The 17,583-nt window shown below is 34.0% G+C and overlaps 1 protein-coding gene across 1 annotated transcript in view; it reads left to right on the top strand.

Annotated features, from left to right (window-relative positions):
- The window catches only part of LOC149795203 (uncharacterized), a 46,940-nt gene extending 30,126 nt beyond the window's left edge, over positions 1-16,814 (top strand). The window contains exons 11-14 of the mRNA XM_089964944.1: positions 2,262-2,425; positions 4,852-4,998; positions 5,971-6,044; positions 11,115-16,814. Coding sequence (XP_089821070.1) covers positions 2,262-2,425; positions 4,852-4,998; positions 5,971-6,044; positions 11,115-12,943 — 2,214 coding nt within the window. The 3' untranslated portion in view covers positions 12,944-16,814. The remainder of the gene's footprint in view (positions 1-2,261; positions 2,426-4,851; positions 4,999-5,970; positions 6,045-11,114) is intronic.
- The last annotated feature ends 769 nt before the right edge of the window (positions 16,815-17,583 follow it).

Genomic DNA, 17,583 nt, shown 5'->3' with positions numbered 1-17,583 from the left:
CTCTGATTTTGTTTCATGTTTTTACATTATCATTATTATTAATATTGGACAAGGAAATTAGTCCTTAATAGTGCCTGGTATTCTGGTTTGTTGAGTTAGGTATTAAAATATTTTGGGGATGGATGTGGGTGGTTTGTGGGTTTCAACTGCCCTATTTCTAAGAAACATGCTGGTTTCTACTTTCAAACTTTTGACCTCCAGTTTCTATTTATAGCAGTTGGGCTGTTGAGTATTGCAATAGACAGGAGCAGCGACTATGATGACACAGAGTTATACACAGTCTGTGTAAGAGACTTTGACAATGAAAAGGGCAATGTCAGAGTGCTCTTCTTTCATTACCAGAATTAACAGTTGATTCCACTGGAGAAAAAATTTTTCTATTTGCTTAATAATGGTTTGAATAAACACAAGTTGGCAGAACTTTATGGGGTTTTCAGATGATAATGCATCAGTGATGATTGGAATTCATAAAGGGAATGCATTCTGTATTTTGAAAAATGTCTCCATCATTGTACATATCAGGTTGTCCGTCATATGATGCACCTTGCTGCAGGAAAGGCTGCCAATAAATTAGGAGAACCACTGAAGTACCAAGCTGGCATTCTACCTGACAGTGTACTTCATATGGATAGAGTTGATGTGCAATAGCACCTTATTTCCCATCTAAAAGATCTATTAACTGGAAGATATACATTTACTCTTCTTTGTCAGGTTATGAAAGGAATATTCTAATGCTGGCTATGAGAGAGGTAGTTCAGTATTGTTAACAAATATAAAACTGAATTCAGATCCCGACTTTATAACCCAGAAATTGGTTCTCTGCTGATGTGCAAAATATTCATAATCTCATCAGGTACAGTGTTTTGAAATGCAGTATCAGAGACTTTGCTTTTTAAAGCTCAAAATGCAATATATGAAAATTTGCAGCAGTAATTGATATCAAAAGACCAGATGGGGTAAATAAACATTCTGTACCTATTCTCATTGAGTTTTATTATTTTATAAGTGGAATACTTTTTTCCTTGCCAGGGGTTGGCATGTACATAGCTGCCAAGTGTCCCGTTTTTCCGTATTTGTCCCATATTTTGGACCTGAATACGGGTGTATGTTTTTTGGCAAAAAATACGTTTTCAGTTTTTAAAAAAATATTTAAAAAATTCCCTGCAATTTTCAGTTTGGAACGGACACTTGGTTCCATTCTGATAAAAATGTATTGCATTATATAGGAATACAGTTTTACAATATGATTGGTTCATTCGAAATCGAGGCTACAATGCCTGTCTTTATCCGCCATATTTGATTTCTCAAGCAGTTACCGCTGTCACTATCTCATTTTCGTAATATTCAACTTCTAATCATGTTGAATAGGAAAGCAGAATATTCAGAATTTTCTCCAGGAAAGACCCCCAAAAAAAAAAAGAACTAGAAGGACAATTGTGCCGTCTTGTTTAGATTTGTGAAACCATCTAGTAAAGGAAAAAAACTACGTTTTGCAAGTTGTGTAACGTGATTTCGCTATTGGGCGCCTATGAAATAAAGAGCATGAAAAAGTTAATAAACATCAGCTTGCTGCTTCGTCATACACAACTCAGCCTGAACTTACAACGTATATAAATACCAGAGAGAACCTTGATGTAATTTGATCAAAATTCGGTTTATTAAATTTCTTTTGGAAATTAACCTTCCTCTTTCAGTTACTAGTGTTGCTGGTGATTTATTTCTCACACGTTTTCCAGACAGCAAAATCACAAAGGATTACTCTTATGCTAGAACGAAAACAGTTCAATAAGAAAATCACACAGAATTGAGATCATTAGTGAAGGTTGATACATTCAAATTGATAATGATTGGAAAAAGATATGGTGTGGAAAAGGGTACTATAAAAAGTCTGTGTCTGAGTGTGTTGTACTCTTGCACCTTCTGAATGGGCATCCGAATGGAATATGGTACAACATATGCATATTTGACATTAAATAATTATGTAAAGCACTGTCCTACTTTACTGATGGTTGTATATGTTGTAAATAGTCACATATGCATTAAAATTTAAAAAATCAGTATTTGTTCCTGAAAATCAGTATTTTTGTCACAAGAAGTCAGTATTTTTTTATTCGGGGGTTGGCAGCTATGCATGTATGCATATAGTGTTGTCATTGGCCTTACATCCATCACTTTTCAGATAAACCAGTGAATGATTTTGATTTCACGCTGTATGATCATGTTTCTATATAGTTTTGGGGGTTTTGTTGTTTTATTTTCAGATTCCCAAACAAAAAAGTCCAGCTAAATCTGCACAAAAAAATGTATCAGAATCTCCTGATGGGAATAAGGAGTCTGAAGGAAGATCATCTGCCAAGGCTACAGGAAAGACGAGGGTAAGAGGAGCAGCAGTACCTACTAAAACTCCATCTCCACTTAAACCAAGGTGAGTTCACCATATCAATCCCTTTTTATTTTTATCTAGCTGCCGTTGACGGTTTTGAAATATTTGCCATCTTTGTGTTTAATATTCTACATCACCTTGTTTTATTTGTATATTTGAATAGATATATATTTTCTTAGTTATCTCCAAAGGTGTATTCTCAAACTGGTGTCTGTGCTAATAAAATAAGTAACAGAAAAGAGTAAAGACAACAAGCTTTGTAAAATTTAAGAAATAATTTATTTCCCTAGACTACAAAGGAACAAAATAAGACAAAAGAACTTAATGGTATTGTGAATTAAATCCAAATTGAAATCCAAGAATTAAAAAACAATTCCTATGGATGAAAAATTCTAAGTGAATCAGTTCAAATCCTGATGAAAATCCAAGATAGAAGGCAATGGCATATGCAGTATTCAGCGTTGTACTGATGTGTCAAGTCTCCAGTTGCATCATAGAAAATATTATTCCAGTTTGTTTGTTTTTTAATTTGTATAAATTTGGGTAAATATCTTTGTCCAAGAATTAAACTAAAGGACCTTTATATTTACAGGGAAAAGAATCAATTGAAATTCAATAATTTGAAGAAAATGGAATTTCAGTCCCAAACTGGACAAAACATGAAAACAACTTGACTTATTAAGTTTTATGGCACGACTGATAAAATTCTTATCATAACATCAGTTATAACACTAACTAAAATGCAAAACAGAACCTGGATGGGTGTCGAGTTTGTCTTTCTGGAAAAAATGGAAGTTTGTTTATGAATTAATATGTGCCTTGTGTCAAATAGTCTAGGTATGACCTGGACTGAGCTAAATGATTCTTACTCTGAGAAAGAATAAAATAAAAATTTAAAAAAAATTGTTCTCCAAAACTGTCATGGATTTTCTTGTCATCAATTAGATACAATGTTTCTATCATTAGGCATTTACATTAATGAAATGAATATTTCAAAAACAGGTCAAACACAAATGAACTTATTTTGAACTTAATTCTGAGGGAAAAAATCAAGTCCAGTAAACAATCATACATTACAATAACGTAGTAGAATTTTAAAATTTTTTAAACTAACAGACAAACAATTAAATTAAATATACATAACACTAATGATGATGAATTGCAATCAAATTTGGGGGCCCCAAGTATCTGAGTGGTCTAAAGCGCTCACTGTTACAGATCACTGCCATCTCACTTCTGTCTGCATCAGTTCTAGTCTCGGGCTCAGGCAATGTGGATATGTGAGAAAGCTTGCCGTTGGATTGTTGTGGGTTGGTGGTTCTTTCCTGAGTTTTTTCGGATTCTTTCTCCACCATTTATACTGGCTGCCATGTATAGCCAATCTTGTGCTGAAAAATGGCATTAAACCCTATAACAACAACAGCAATCAAAATAGACCAGTTTTTATGGCCCACCATGGCAGTGGTAGGGGTGGATCATGTTAGCATTCTCATTCAGCTTATATGTACCTATGTCACTCTTTGCAAGTTTGGCATATATGTATGTTTTTGGTATGAAATGTTGTCATTTATCTTTCCTGCACAGTAGGGAAAAAATGTTTAAAACTGAATTTGTGTGGTTTCAGTACAATTGCAACATGTTGCTTAATTGCATTATATTTATGAAGGTCTATTTCTTTAGGGTTTTACAACACAGCAACAGTTTAAATTAAGTGGAAAAAATAATATGGAGAACCAGCCTCTTAAAATGTTTAAGTGATTAATTCAGAAGTATAAAAAGTAATAACATTATCTGAATATAAAGTTGTAATGGCAGCAGTTACATTCATTGAAGATCATATTGTGTTGATCATTTGTCTCGTGGTGAATGAGATGGCTACCATATGAATTTTTTAAAATGATTAAAAGAATTATTGAGGATTTGTGATTTCAAATTGTGCATATTGTATTAATTATTTTTTTTGTCTAAGTGTCACAATTTATTGGATTTACTCTTGACCATCCACCAATCTTTACCTGTAACTATGGAAGTAGTTAATCATTGAGGTCTAGATGGATGATCAGTTTGGCAGTGGTTCACTGTATTGTATATTAAGCAGCACCCAGCTGATAGCTGATTTCATCAATGGACAAAATAATAATGCTGCTTTATCCATATACCTCAAATGTAAACCTTGATCATTGACTTTCTTTGCATTAAATCTCATGGGATGTTAATGTATTTGTAAGCAGTCTCGTGATCTGTTGCCATTAAATAAACTTTATATATGTATAAAAGAAATGAAGCAGAAGTTTGCAACTGATGGCTGGATGGGCAGATATTATAACGACTGTCTTACCATTTACAATATTCATTGCGGGTGAAACAAGACAGCAGCTTTGCTATATACCATAATGTGTTAGCATTTCTCTAGAGCTTGACCAGTGGTTTGTTGCTTGGATTTAGAGTTTTCTTGCTCTTTTTCTCAGAAAAGGAACCAAACGCAAAGCATCACTTGAGTCTGCCTCTGATGCCACAATCCCTATGTCCAAGAAGTCAAAGAGTAATCCAGTAAGCCCAGCTAAACAGGTTGAAGTGGAAAGTCCTGCTGTCAAGTCCTCACCTCCTGCGAAGAAGTACTTAACACTTGTTTTTAATTATTATATTTCACAACTATTTGTTCACTTGGCTCTTTGAAGATTGTATAAGTTTATTGATATATGTGTGCAGCTGGTGAAATAGAATCCTGGAGGATAAGATCTGTGTGAATGATGAGGTTTTTTGAGTTCCTGGTTCAAATTTTAACAGCCAGACATTTTATTTTCACAAGCATTTTGCTCCTTGGGTCAAGAGATTTATCAGGGCTAGAGAAAACTGGAATATTCTGTCCAGTGGCAATGGGAGTAAAGCGATACATATCATTACATAATTTGTTCTTGTTGTAGAAGATACACAATGGGTTTTGTTTCCATTGTGCACAATTTAAACTGCAAAATGTTGCTGCTACAAAACTTCGAAGCAAAGGAGGCACTTTGGGGGGCTGTTTTTTGAGAAGTATAAAAGTTAATATATACTAGAATTAAGTGCTCATAGTTTCTATGTTGATAATTGAAGCAACAAAGGTATGAAATTTTACTTGTGCTCCAGTGTTTGGCATTTTTGGAAAATTCTGTATAGGATAAATGGGCCATTTTCCATCCTAAGTAAGGAGTGTATGTTGTTTCTTCCTTTATTTTTTACTGTAGAGGGATTTCATGGGCATAGTTGGATTAATCAGATTCATAGTGATATTTTTACATTTTGACCAAAAAAACATTAAAACAACAAGACGATGTAAAGTGCACTACAATGGTTTTACAATGAATGACATGTTTTGCTGTCATGCCATTCTGACTGAATGGCAGTTTTCTGGTTATATTAATTGTGATGTTTTGCTTCTTTTTTCTGATAAAGAATTTCTTTCGCTATCCAAGCTACAAGTTGCTTGGAACAAACAGTTTTAATCAAACATAAAAGTTTTCTTTTGATAAAAATTGAAATATTTTTATTCCCAACATTCCATTTCTTTACATATTTTGATTACCATGTCTTGTGTGGTTTTATTTCAGATTAACAAGGAGAGGAAAAAAGGCTCCTTCTCCAAAGAAATCCCTGAAAACCCTAAAGAAGTCCAAGAAAACAGGTATGTGTTTAACCATATTGGTATTTTTCTACATGGTCAGGCAGGGGGCATAGAACATACTACGTTCTCACGCTATCGGGGAAAAAGTTGGGAGAAATGGTGATTTTTTTTTCCCAACCTTGAAAAGCCCTTGAAGTTTGCAAATATTGATGATAGTCAGGATAAATCTAGGAATTTACCACCACCACTTGATGCCCTAAATAATTATGTAATTCATTAGTAACTAAAATGATCCTGAGTTAAATTTATCGAGTTAAAACCAGAATATTCAGAGGGTGCAATATGAATCATTTGGTTGCTTGCAATAAACATATATGCTGAATCAATCCAAACGCCCAGTGGATTAGATTCATCTAGTAGACTTTTATTTTCAAGTCAGCTCGATATCAATATCTTTCCTTACATGGAAGATATGAAAACCAGTCTAGCATCACACAAGGCCAACATACATGGTGGTGGCAAAGTGTAGCCGCTAACTGGATGGCCCTGCGAAATTTAAATGTTAGATCAAGCGATGCTTGCATGAAATTGATTAGAAAATTACTTATTTTCTCAGAACATAATAATTTGTGAGAATTAAAATCTTTATATCTTTAATCTGCTGGAAGACAAGATAAAACTACGTCGTCGATGAAATGTGACCCGCTACTTGTGATTTGCATTGCTAGTCACATGAGTACATAAATCTACCAACCTATATTTTAAAATTGTTGTAGAGAATGTTTTTTAAAAAGTATTAAATGAAAGTCCTATACAGGTTGTAATAAAAATACAAAAAACAAAAGAACATAATTTTCTATATATATATTCCGAGAAAAACTTTTGTAGTTTTGTTATATCACATGACTACCACATCGACTTGTGTTCTGCTTGATAAATCCGACTGGCCGATTGCTGGTATTTACAAAAAGTAATTTAATATAATTGAATTTCTGTACAACATTATAAAGGAGATTGTTGTTGATATCACGTGAGTATTGGACTTAAGATGTCAATTGAGATTTGTGAAGTCATGTGACTAGTAATGCAAATAGTGAGTACTGGGTCAGGTTTCATCTATGCCGTAGTTTCATCTTGACTGTTAGCAGATTAACAAGATAACAGTTATAATATTTGCCATTTCTGAGACAATAAATCATTTTCCTAGCAATTTCATTCAGGTATGAGTTGATATAACATAAGTTTACATTTTTTAGGCCCGTTGGTCAGCGACTACCTTATCTATGTTGTTACCCACACGGTGGCGGAAAATTCCAAAATTTTCGATATGCAATTGCAATGACCCCACACCCCAACGTAAATGTCCAAATATGAAAAATGTGCTGGGAATATTCTGAGGAAATTTGGATTACAAAATGAACTACTATTCGTTTTAAGCCAAATTTGTAATCCAAATTGTTGAATCTCAGTTGAAATGAGAAATTGTTATCCATTGTATTATATATTAAATAATGATGTGAGCCCCTGTATCAATACAGGTTTGGGGACTGGTTCAACAAATTAGAAGAAGAAAAGTGGACAGAAAATTCAGCCCTCGTTTATACAACAGTATATAATTTTGAAGATCTTTTGTCAAAATTTAAATCATCTCTTCTGAAAATGTTTTATAAATGATGGATTTTTAAAAAGATCATCTTAAGGAAATTAAGTTGTTTTGAAAAATCATGTTTGGGATTTTTATGGCACAGATATAAATTCAGAGTTAAACTCTTTTCGTTACAAGACTAAATTCTAATTTGCATTTGTTATTTTATACTGTAATAGGAAATGAGATATATATATATTGCTATGGAATTCTTTAGAATTAAAGGTTTGATAGGAAACAAAACATAATTTATGTTCACTATGTTGTTCCCACTTAGCAACATAATGCAGCAAAATAAGTTTTTATTCTGTACATTGAGATGACTTTACATGCCAATTTATCGGAATATAATCAAACTGATTTTGTGTGATACATTTTGTGGTTTTGTACATGATCATCTTTTCTGACTGACGTTTTTGTAGAGCCTTGAAAGAGAAACATCTTTAGATTTAGAAAATGCATGTTTTGTAATTTAAAATGTTCTTTAATTCCATTCAGTAATGGTCATATGTGAACCTTGAAAAAAGTAATTTCATCCTGGAAAAACCCTGGAAATTAATCTTTAGAAAAAAAACATGAACATAACACATTATTAGATTGTTTAATTTAAAAATCATGATATCCAGATTGAGTTAGAATTTTATTAATGAAAATTAGTGTACAGCAGTTCCACTAGTTTTGAAGGTAGTAGGTTCTCCGTTTTCTTGTACATGTTGCTGCATTTGTGTTGTATAAGCAGATAATGCTGTATGACTGCTATCATTTGTATGGAACTCTGTCGGAACAATGTTTGTAAGCTAGAGTGAAAGAAAAGAGCTTAGTGGTGTTGTAAGTGCAAGTAAATCAGTTTGCTACATTTGCAATCATACATTGAATGGTGGGTGGGTAATAACAAACATGGCTCAGAGAACATGAAACTTTCATTCTTTCAGCTAAATCATAATGCCTACAATCTTTCAGAAGTAATGTCCTGGTCTGGGAAAGACCTATGATGAGACAAGTTAGGTTCCATGTTAAGTGGTGTTTGATCATCATGCGGCCAAGTGATCAAATATGCTCACAGATGTCTTGCCTCTGTCAATGTTCAAGTCTTGGGTTCTGCCAATTTTAATTTGTGGAAAAGCTTGCCTTCAGCTTCCTATGGCTCAGTCATTTTTCCTGTGTTCTTCATCTGCAAGATATACTGGCTACCATGTATAGCCTATCTTCTGCTGAAGCTGAAGATAGCATTATGTCCAAGCAAAAATTTGGTTTCAGAAATGCGTGTTCAGCATCATAAATTCTAGGTCAACCCACAGCAAATAGTAAAACAAAGTCTGCTTAAACTTAACCCTTTGATTGCTAAGTAACTTTGCAGGCATAGAGCCCTAAACACTAAGTAACTTTGGACTTGTAAAGTAATATGACTTGTGGATTTCAAAATAACAAAACTTTAAAAATTGTAAAGGTATCTGGCTGGATTAGGTATCAAAATAAAGAATAAAAGTCAAATTGCATGACTAATTCACTAAAATTTGCATATCTCTTATAACTTAAAATACAATTTCAAACAGGCAACACAATAGGTAAAATGCACAGGCAATTTTTTATTTGCCTCATTAGATGTATAATATTTTCACAAACTTTGTCTAAATAAAAGATTTGAAAGTTTTCTGGAGCTTTCCAACACTGATGGGTCCAACACTCCCAGAAAACTGGAGAGAAAAAATATCCCTTTGAATCTCAGAGTTTCGTCCAGAACAAAAACATGTGGAGTGCACACTTCCTCTGGTTCAAAACCTTCAAAGTCCTCTTCATTGTCATTTTCATGTTACTAGTCAAATACACCTCTTTCTGCGTGGGTTTGAGTCTCAGATTCAGCCAGTGTGGGTATGTGAGAAAGCTTGCCAGTAGCGTCTCGTGGGTCGGTGGTTCTTTCCGGGGGGATTTCCTGGTTCTTCCTCCACCATTAATACTGGCTGCCATGTATAGCCTATTGTGTGGTGAAAAATGGCATTAAGCCCTACACCAACAACAACTAGTCGAATAATTTTTTAATTTTGTCACCCACAAGCACATTCCATAATTTTCAATCAGCTGTATTAGGTCACAAGTGCTAAATATTATTATAATCCATAATCTGACACTTCATTGTCATCTTGCTTCAAAGTCTCGTTTTGAATAGAAAGAAATTCACCAGTCGGAAAGCATGCTCAAAAGGTGCCTTCTATGCTAGAGATATCTAGTTGTATGTAAACTTAACTTGTGAGATAATCCAAACAGAATATCTATATTACAAGAAAAAAGTTCATGTAGTTGAGTACTATGACTTAAGAAGAACACTGCCCTTGACTGGTAGAGTGGTCCAGAAGGTTGACAAACTTACTTCCCCTAGACTGGAAAACTGGTCCATAGTGATGAAATGGTCAGAGTATTTAATCTGTTATTTGTTATTTTGTAAATAAATAAAGGTATTTGATTCTTGATATCAATTATCTTGACCCTAATATTTGTGGGAAAATGGATTTTTCACTGCTGTCTAAATTAAATGAGATGAACAGATTTATCATTTTTACAAGTTTAGAAATGTGCATTGTATAGCCTATCTTGTGCTGAAAAATTGCGTTAGACCCTATAACAATATCCATCAGACATATATAAATACAACAATTAGGTCAAAACAAAATACAGAAGCAAATCTTTAAAAAAAATTGTTTGACATGCATGGAAACAAACATTGCATTAATTTTCACCTGTTAGAGATATGTGTTGCGTCATTGAAAGAACAAGGGGTTTAATTTATTTTGTCTCAGAGAACATGGATAGCATTGCATGGTCCATTGGTAATTAAATTTTGGCCTCTCATGAGTAATCTGATTCGCAAAATCTAGGAAAATTTGTTTGGTTGCTTAGATTTGAATAAGGATTATTTTAATGATGACCCTTACATCTGGACAGATTTTAAATTTTCATGTTACACATTAAATAATTTTATTTTGGCAGGCAAAAGATTGAAACTGTCTGACAAATTCTATTTTTATTGCACATAGATGTAAGTTTCTGTTTGTTATATGACCCAAAAAAAGTTCTGACTTTGACAAAATCACGGAATAGCATGGTGATAATATCTTTATAATACATTCAGATGCCCCAGTCATTATAGCTGTTCTTTTTCATAAGGTCATTGGTGGTACTAAATATGTCACATATTGGATAAGTATAGTATTGGCCTCAGAAATGCAAAATACTCCTCCAATAGATTAAAATTTGTTGATGCTTTTGAAAGCAAGACATCGCGTAGTGTCCCATTTGCTGAACTTTGAGACTGACTTTCTATTCCCTCCTGGTAAAATAACATTCTGTAGCATCCTTTTGTAAAACAATTTCTTCCTTTTTCTATTTTGCTGTGTTCAGTTATGAATAAAATTTCACATGAAATATTTGCAAAGATAGTTACCTAGTGTTTGTTTTGCCTTCATCCAATAGACTTTTGGATTTTCTTTCAGCTTCTCCAGCAAAGTCTGCATCACCTGTAAAAGCTGCTATTCATATACAAGAAGGATCACCCAAGAAGGCAGGAAAGCTGCCTGGCAGAAAGACAACTCGTAGTGGAGCAGAAGCTGCTGCTTCACCAGTGAAACCAGCTTCTCCAGTAAAAGCCAGATCAAGTCGACGTGGTGCAAAGAGCACAAAATCTCCAGACAAGGTTGATAGTCCTGGCAGACCAGCATCTTCAGCAATTGAAGTTCCTGTTAAACTAGCTTCACCTGTTACAGTAAAAGCAGGTCACAGAGCCAAAGCTTTAGTAAAACCTGCAACACCTGCAAAGGCCAAAACTACAAGGCGTGGTGCAAAGACTGCTTTGACCCCTACACCAGTTGCCAAGACTCCATCACCTGCTAAGGGTAGAGCCACAAGGGGTTCCAGGGCAGCACATAAGACACCAGTTTCTATGAAGAAATTAGCTGTTAAAGAACAGTCACTCGTTACCAAGTCACCTGCTCCAGAGATCAGTCCTAAACTAGCTACACCCATCAGGAAGGTTACACGAGGAAAGGCTGCTGCAAAGATTACAAGTTCAGCAAATAAACCAACCCCAGCAAAGCAGAAAGCAACAAAGGGAAGAAAAGTTGCTACGCAAGCAAAAGAATTAACAGCTACTCCAGTGGCTGAACCACCTGTAGATGTGAAAGCAGTTTCCCCACTTGTAAATTTGGAAAACTTGGCTAAACCAGGGAAAGGAACTACAAAACCAGCAAGTCCTGTTAAGGCAAGTTTTGGGAGGGGAAGAAAAACTATTACTCCAGCAAAGAAAGCCTCTCCAAAAGAGAAGATAGCACAGAATGTATCTGAGGCTGAACCAACTCCAGTGAAAGGCAGAAGAGGAACTAGAGCAAAGCCAGTATCAGAAAAGCCAGCTACTCCAGCTCAACGTGCTTCAAAAAGAAAGGCAGAACCTATTAAATCTATGAGTCCAAATAAGATACAAAAGATTGAAAGCAAACCCAAAGCCACATCACCCAAGAAGGCTTCACCTGCTAAACAATTAACTAGTGGAAGCCCCAGAAAGCCTGCAGTCAGCCCAAAATCTACACTGGCAGAGGAAGGAACCATATCTAATCCAGTGAAAGGCAGAAGAGGAACTAGAGCAAAGCCAGTATCAGAAAAGCCAGCTACTCCATTTAAATCTGCTTCAAAGAGAAAGGCAGAACCTGTTCAAACTACAAGTCCAAATAAGATACAAAAGATTGAAAGCAAACCCAAAGTCAAATCACCGGAGAAGGCTTCACCTGCTAAACAGTCAACTAGTAGAAGGTCCAAAAAGCCTGCAGTCAGCCCTAAGTCTTCACTGGCAGAGAAAAGAACCATATCTAGTCCAAAAGTGCAAGTATCTCCTGCAAAAGGAAGAAAAGCCTCTCGGGGAAACGCAGCTTCCCCAGCAAGGACAGCTTTGAAATGCAAACTAGGTACTAGAGCAAGTCAAAGCCCAGAGCAGAAAAATCAAAACTCAAAGAAAGCAGATTCTCCCCACAAAAAAGCATCGCCTGTCAAGCGGACAAGAGGCAAGAAGACAGTAAGCCCTGTGAAAGGAGGCCCTAAAGAAAACTCACCCACAGATGTAAAGGCTGTAACACAGCTAGCTGTAATTTTGCATAAAGCTTCCCCAGTAAAACGCACAACTAGAGGAAAAGCAAAAGCTGCATCTCCAGCAAAGGTACTGGCTACAACAAAACCCAATGTAAAGAGGGCTTCTCCTGCCAAAAAGTTGGCAAAAGGCAAAACGTTGATCAAAAGTCCAGTAGTTGCAAAAAGAGTAACTAGAGCTAGAAAGTAAGCTGCCACAGGATTTGTTTCTCAGTTGACAATACTGTTGAGAAATTATTTTTCTGATGGTCTTAATTAGATGATTTATGATTATTGTTGAGGACTAAGTGACATTTGATTATTGTTGAGGACTAAATGACATTTGACAAGTAATTTGTCAGTGTACCAAAGGTACATAATGCATTTATTGAGTATGTGCGTATTTAATCTTGATCATTATATGTTGCAGTTCGTACCTTTTCACCAATTATTATTATTATTATTATATGCATGTGAAAATGAGGATTATTGTTTAATGTGTCAACATTTAGAAAAAAAATAAGTGCACACTAAGGCATTTTGAAGCTTAATTTAGTGTTTGTTACTGTATTTGTTGTCATTTCTTAAAACCTAGATTAGTGAAACTAGATGCAATGTGAACAATTGCTTTGCATTTTAAACATTTTTCCTTTGATAAAGGGGTCCAATTTAATGGGAAATTTTGGATTCATATTTTCATTAAATGTGCTAACAAACCAACAGCATATGGCTTGGAAAGTTCTGAAAATATTTTGTCTGTAAAGACAGTTTGAGGTCATGTTAAATAACAAGGAAGAATAATATTTATTCTGAACATGTCAGGAAACAGTTTTAGCTCTTATGTACATAATCATTGTAAATACCTCATTACCTCATACCTTACTGTGTTGTGTTGCATGTAATAGCAGAAAGTGAGAGTAATATAATCTTCCCTAAGTATGTGTTTTGGGTACAGAAATCTAACCAAGTGAATAAAATTTGTGTTGGGACAAGACTTGCAGACTCTGTTAAAAAATCTTATACCCAATGTTTAGTATTTCCTATCTGAGACTCATACATAGAAAAGACATTTTTTTTTCTAGCGGTAGAATGTCTCCTAGGGGTGGGTTGGGTTAGAAACATTGCAAAATATGAAAAGTCACTGTACATTTTGTGTACAAATACATAAATGATCTAATTGAATTGCTTCACAATGCCCTTGGATGGAAAAGCTTGGGTTAACTCTACTGGGAAGAAATGAAGAAATAGAAGTCATACCATGCATAATTGTGTGGTTGAAAGGCTCCGAGTTCTATGGAACCATTTAGTCAGTTTTGTCTTGAAACCCTTAAATGAGTTTCATTTTGCTTTGCTTTTGGTACATTTCATTTTGTGCTGTTGCATTGGTAGTTTTGTAGGTTTTAAGTAATATCTGTATTTGCATAGTGTTAAAATGTCCATGGCATGATTAAGTGAATATTATTATATAACTGAAAAGTAAGGATATTTCTTAAAGGTACATAGATAATTGTTTCATGTCAAAACTGAACAAGTTCATGAAAATGTTGTTTATGATTATTAGATGTAGTTTATTTAGTTTGGTCTTTTGAACATGGTGCAGAGTGTACAAGCATGTTGAATTTGACAATTAAATTTCTTGCAGGTATTTTAAACTATGTGGATGAACATGTAGCAGAAATGAAAAAGTTGGATCTAAGAGGAAAATCTATTTACCATTGTAACCAAGTGCTGCACAATATGATCTCTATAGGATCTACCTTTTGCATGCTTTTTATGATTGAAGTGAAATATTGGGACCAAAATGCTCCAGGACTGGACCCAGCACAAATTTGCACTTTAGTCAAACAATAAAATAGACTTTTCAGATTAGGGTGAAATTATTTTATACCAAATGAGTCATTTGGTTTGGCTGTACTTTACCAACAAGGCAAAAATATTTTAAATAAATTTGAGCTCTGTTAAGATAGTACTTTCAATTTTCTCTGGTTTGATAAAATTTCAGATTTTAACTTTGTGCCACAGAAACTTAAAATATTTCACTGACAGTGTGCATGGTTCCTTCTGCAAGTATTGCAGATATGTTCTGCGTATCATTATTAATAAAGGATTACTGTTTTCATAAGTCAATCTTTGTTGATATAAGTCTTAGTTTTTTTTAAAAAGACATGTGAGTAATGCACGTTTTAAGAAAGTAGTCAGTGTTCATTCTATGATCATTTTTATGTGGGCCAAATTGTCATCTTTTACATGTAAATGACTTATGATTTGTTTACATTCATTTTATTAATTTCTTCATGCATATTATCATCATTATAATACTTTCATTGTAAGATATGTCACAAGATTATGCAGTAAGCCATTTTCAAAAGTTTTGGGGCATTTTTAACTCTGTAAACCACATCTGTTATATTATCAGATGTTACAGTGCATATGCAGATGATTGCATCTGTGAATGTTTAACTCCTTTTCACAAATCCAAATCCTTTTGCTTATCAGCACTGGGAACTTTTAATTTTATGTTTTTCTTACATTTTTAAACCTACTGAATTAAATTTTATGTTCCCATAAACATTTCCGTATTCAGTACATTTTGATCATCATTATAAAAGGAACCTTTTCACCTAACAAACTTTACTTTTGAGATCATTTTATGCTGAATGATTTTGACTGTCTTTGTTCTCTACTCTTAACTGTCATTCTTTCTTTTATTTATTTTTAAAATGTATACATGTTCCATTTTTTTCATTTTAGTATCCAGATAACAATTACTTGTACATTAATGACAAGACAAGACAAATTCTGTTTGGAATTCTTGTACTGGCAGTGGTGCATTTGACATGATCAATGTGTTTAATATCACAGATATGAATGCCTTGCACAGAACCTGGAAGGGGTATATTGTTTACCTCAATATGTGCATCTGCTTGTTACTCAAAGTTTCATTTTTTTTTTTTTTTTAAATTTGGACATTTCTTTGTTGCGAAAGATGCGCAGCATTTTTATTATGTGAACGTTTTTGGTTTTTTTTTTAATACAAGGACCTGATGCTTTATTTAGTCCCATTCCTGATCTTTTCAGTGTAGATAAATTAAATTTTATACAATACCTTTGTTTTCATGATGGTGTAAACATGTTGGATATCTACCATAGTTTCTTAATTTTGATGTCCTTTATATAGCAAAGTAGGTCATTAACCCACTGGTTTTCTAAGTTGGGGAGATCCCTGAATACTTGCTGTTTTTATCAAATCGATATTTGTTGTCATGTGATTATTATAATCTTACATAGGTGCTCATTCCAAATGAAATTTGTGTATTTTTTTTCTTCAGATAATTGCAGTTTTTTAAGTTTTATTCGCCATGAGCACTTTTAGATCTTCTGTTACTTAATACAATATTTATATCGTTAATATATATTTCAAATAGACCTTTGGGAACACATAATTGCAAAAGGTCATCAAATGCACATCTAATTTGCTTACCTTGCTAATGATTTATTGTTTGTATAAAAAAAATGAATTGTGTACATGATTAGGGCTGTTCTGTTTAAAACGTTGATGAGAGTCAGGGAAAATTTTAATAAAAAAAATATATATCCAAGGGTACTTGGATTATTCGTCAAGTTGGTATGAAATTGGTAGAAATCCAGATTGCTTCTGCAGATGACTACTCCATGTTGCAAGTGCCTTCCCATGTTCTCATGTATGTATTACTGGAACAGCTTTTATCGGGTTATATTCCATTATTGCAGTAAAAGAAAAAATTATATTTATCTGAAAACATATATTAATATTTTCATCAAAATGTTAGAAAATATAGCTGATTATTGTTTGTACCAGTTTGGGAAAGGTTTTTCATTCTGCTTAAGAGAAGAATGTGAAATGGCAAAGCAGTGTTATGTACACATAACTTGAAGTCTTAATTTTTATGCTAAGTACCTGTCTCTGTTTAAAATTAAGAAAATAAGTTGGGAGAAGCAAATCTTCCATAATTCTTATTGTGTTAGTAGAAATTATAGCTCATCTTTAATTCTTTTCCTTCTGTTTTGGTGTAATATTAGTATATTAAAATGTGGTAATCTCATGCTGGTTGTTTTCCTTAAAATTTTTTCACACAGATGACTATATCTCAACCTTTTGGTCCGGTCTCTTTCCCCTATCTTGTCTCATGTAGGCATAGATGAGTTCGAGTCATCACTTCTAATAGTATTGTTTATGAATTTGCACACTTGAGCAGTGATGTACGAGAACTCTGGCATACTAGTTTCAGTTGCGCCTATGAAAATGTACTCTGCGCACTATACAGCTATTACACATATGGTTTCTTTGGCTTTAGATGAATGGTTGTTAAACTAAATTTGTTTGGCACATTGGGCCTCATTACAAGCATTCTGTCATAGTTTGAATCTCATAAAGGAAGTTTTACGAATGCGCGTTTATGATACGGGCTATCTAGAGACCCATAATGGCAGATTCTCAGTGTTGTGCATCTTTAGGTGATGAATTTATTGGCAGATACTGGCAGATCATAGTGATAAAGACAATTTATTTTTAAAGTTAGGAAGTGTATCAGAAAAGGCTGTCTGCAGATTTAAATACAAACAATTTTAAAGCACATTGCATGTTTCGTTTCATGTCACAATTTAACCCTGAAGGATCATGTGCTACAGAACCATGGTGCTTGCAGAAAGGTCACGATAATATTAATAAAAAGAATCTTAACATGAGATGAAGAAGTAAAGCTATTTATTTGATGAAAATGTATTTTATCTAAAAAGTATACTATCGGATTATGATTTAAAATCCTAATACAGCCTTGTGGAAACGTTTACTAAATCTGGCATAGTAGTCAG

The sequence above is a fragment of the Sinohyriopsis cumingii genome, chromosome 7 (assembly GCF_028554795.1).
Source record: "Sinohyriopsis cumingii isolate HCF-2022 chromosome 7, ASM2855479v2, whole genome shotgun sequence".
Classification (NCBI taxonomy): Eukaryota; Metazoa; Mollusca; class Bivalvia; order Unionida; family Unionidae; genus Sinohyriopsis; species Sinohyriopsis cumingii.
The sequence above is the reverse complement of the archived record's forward strand: the minus strand, read 5'-3'. Positions and strand labels throughout refer to the sequence as shown.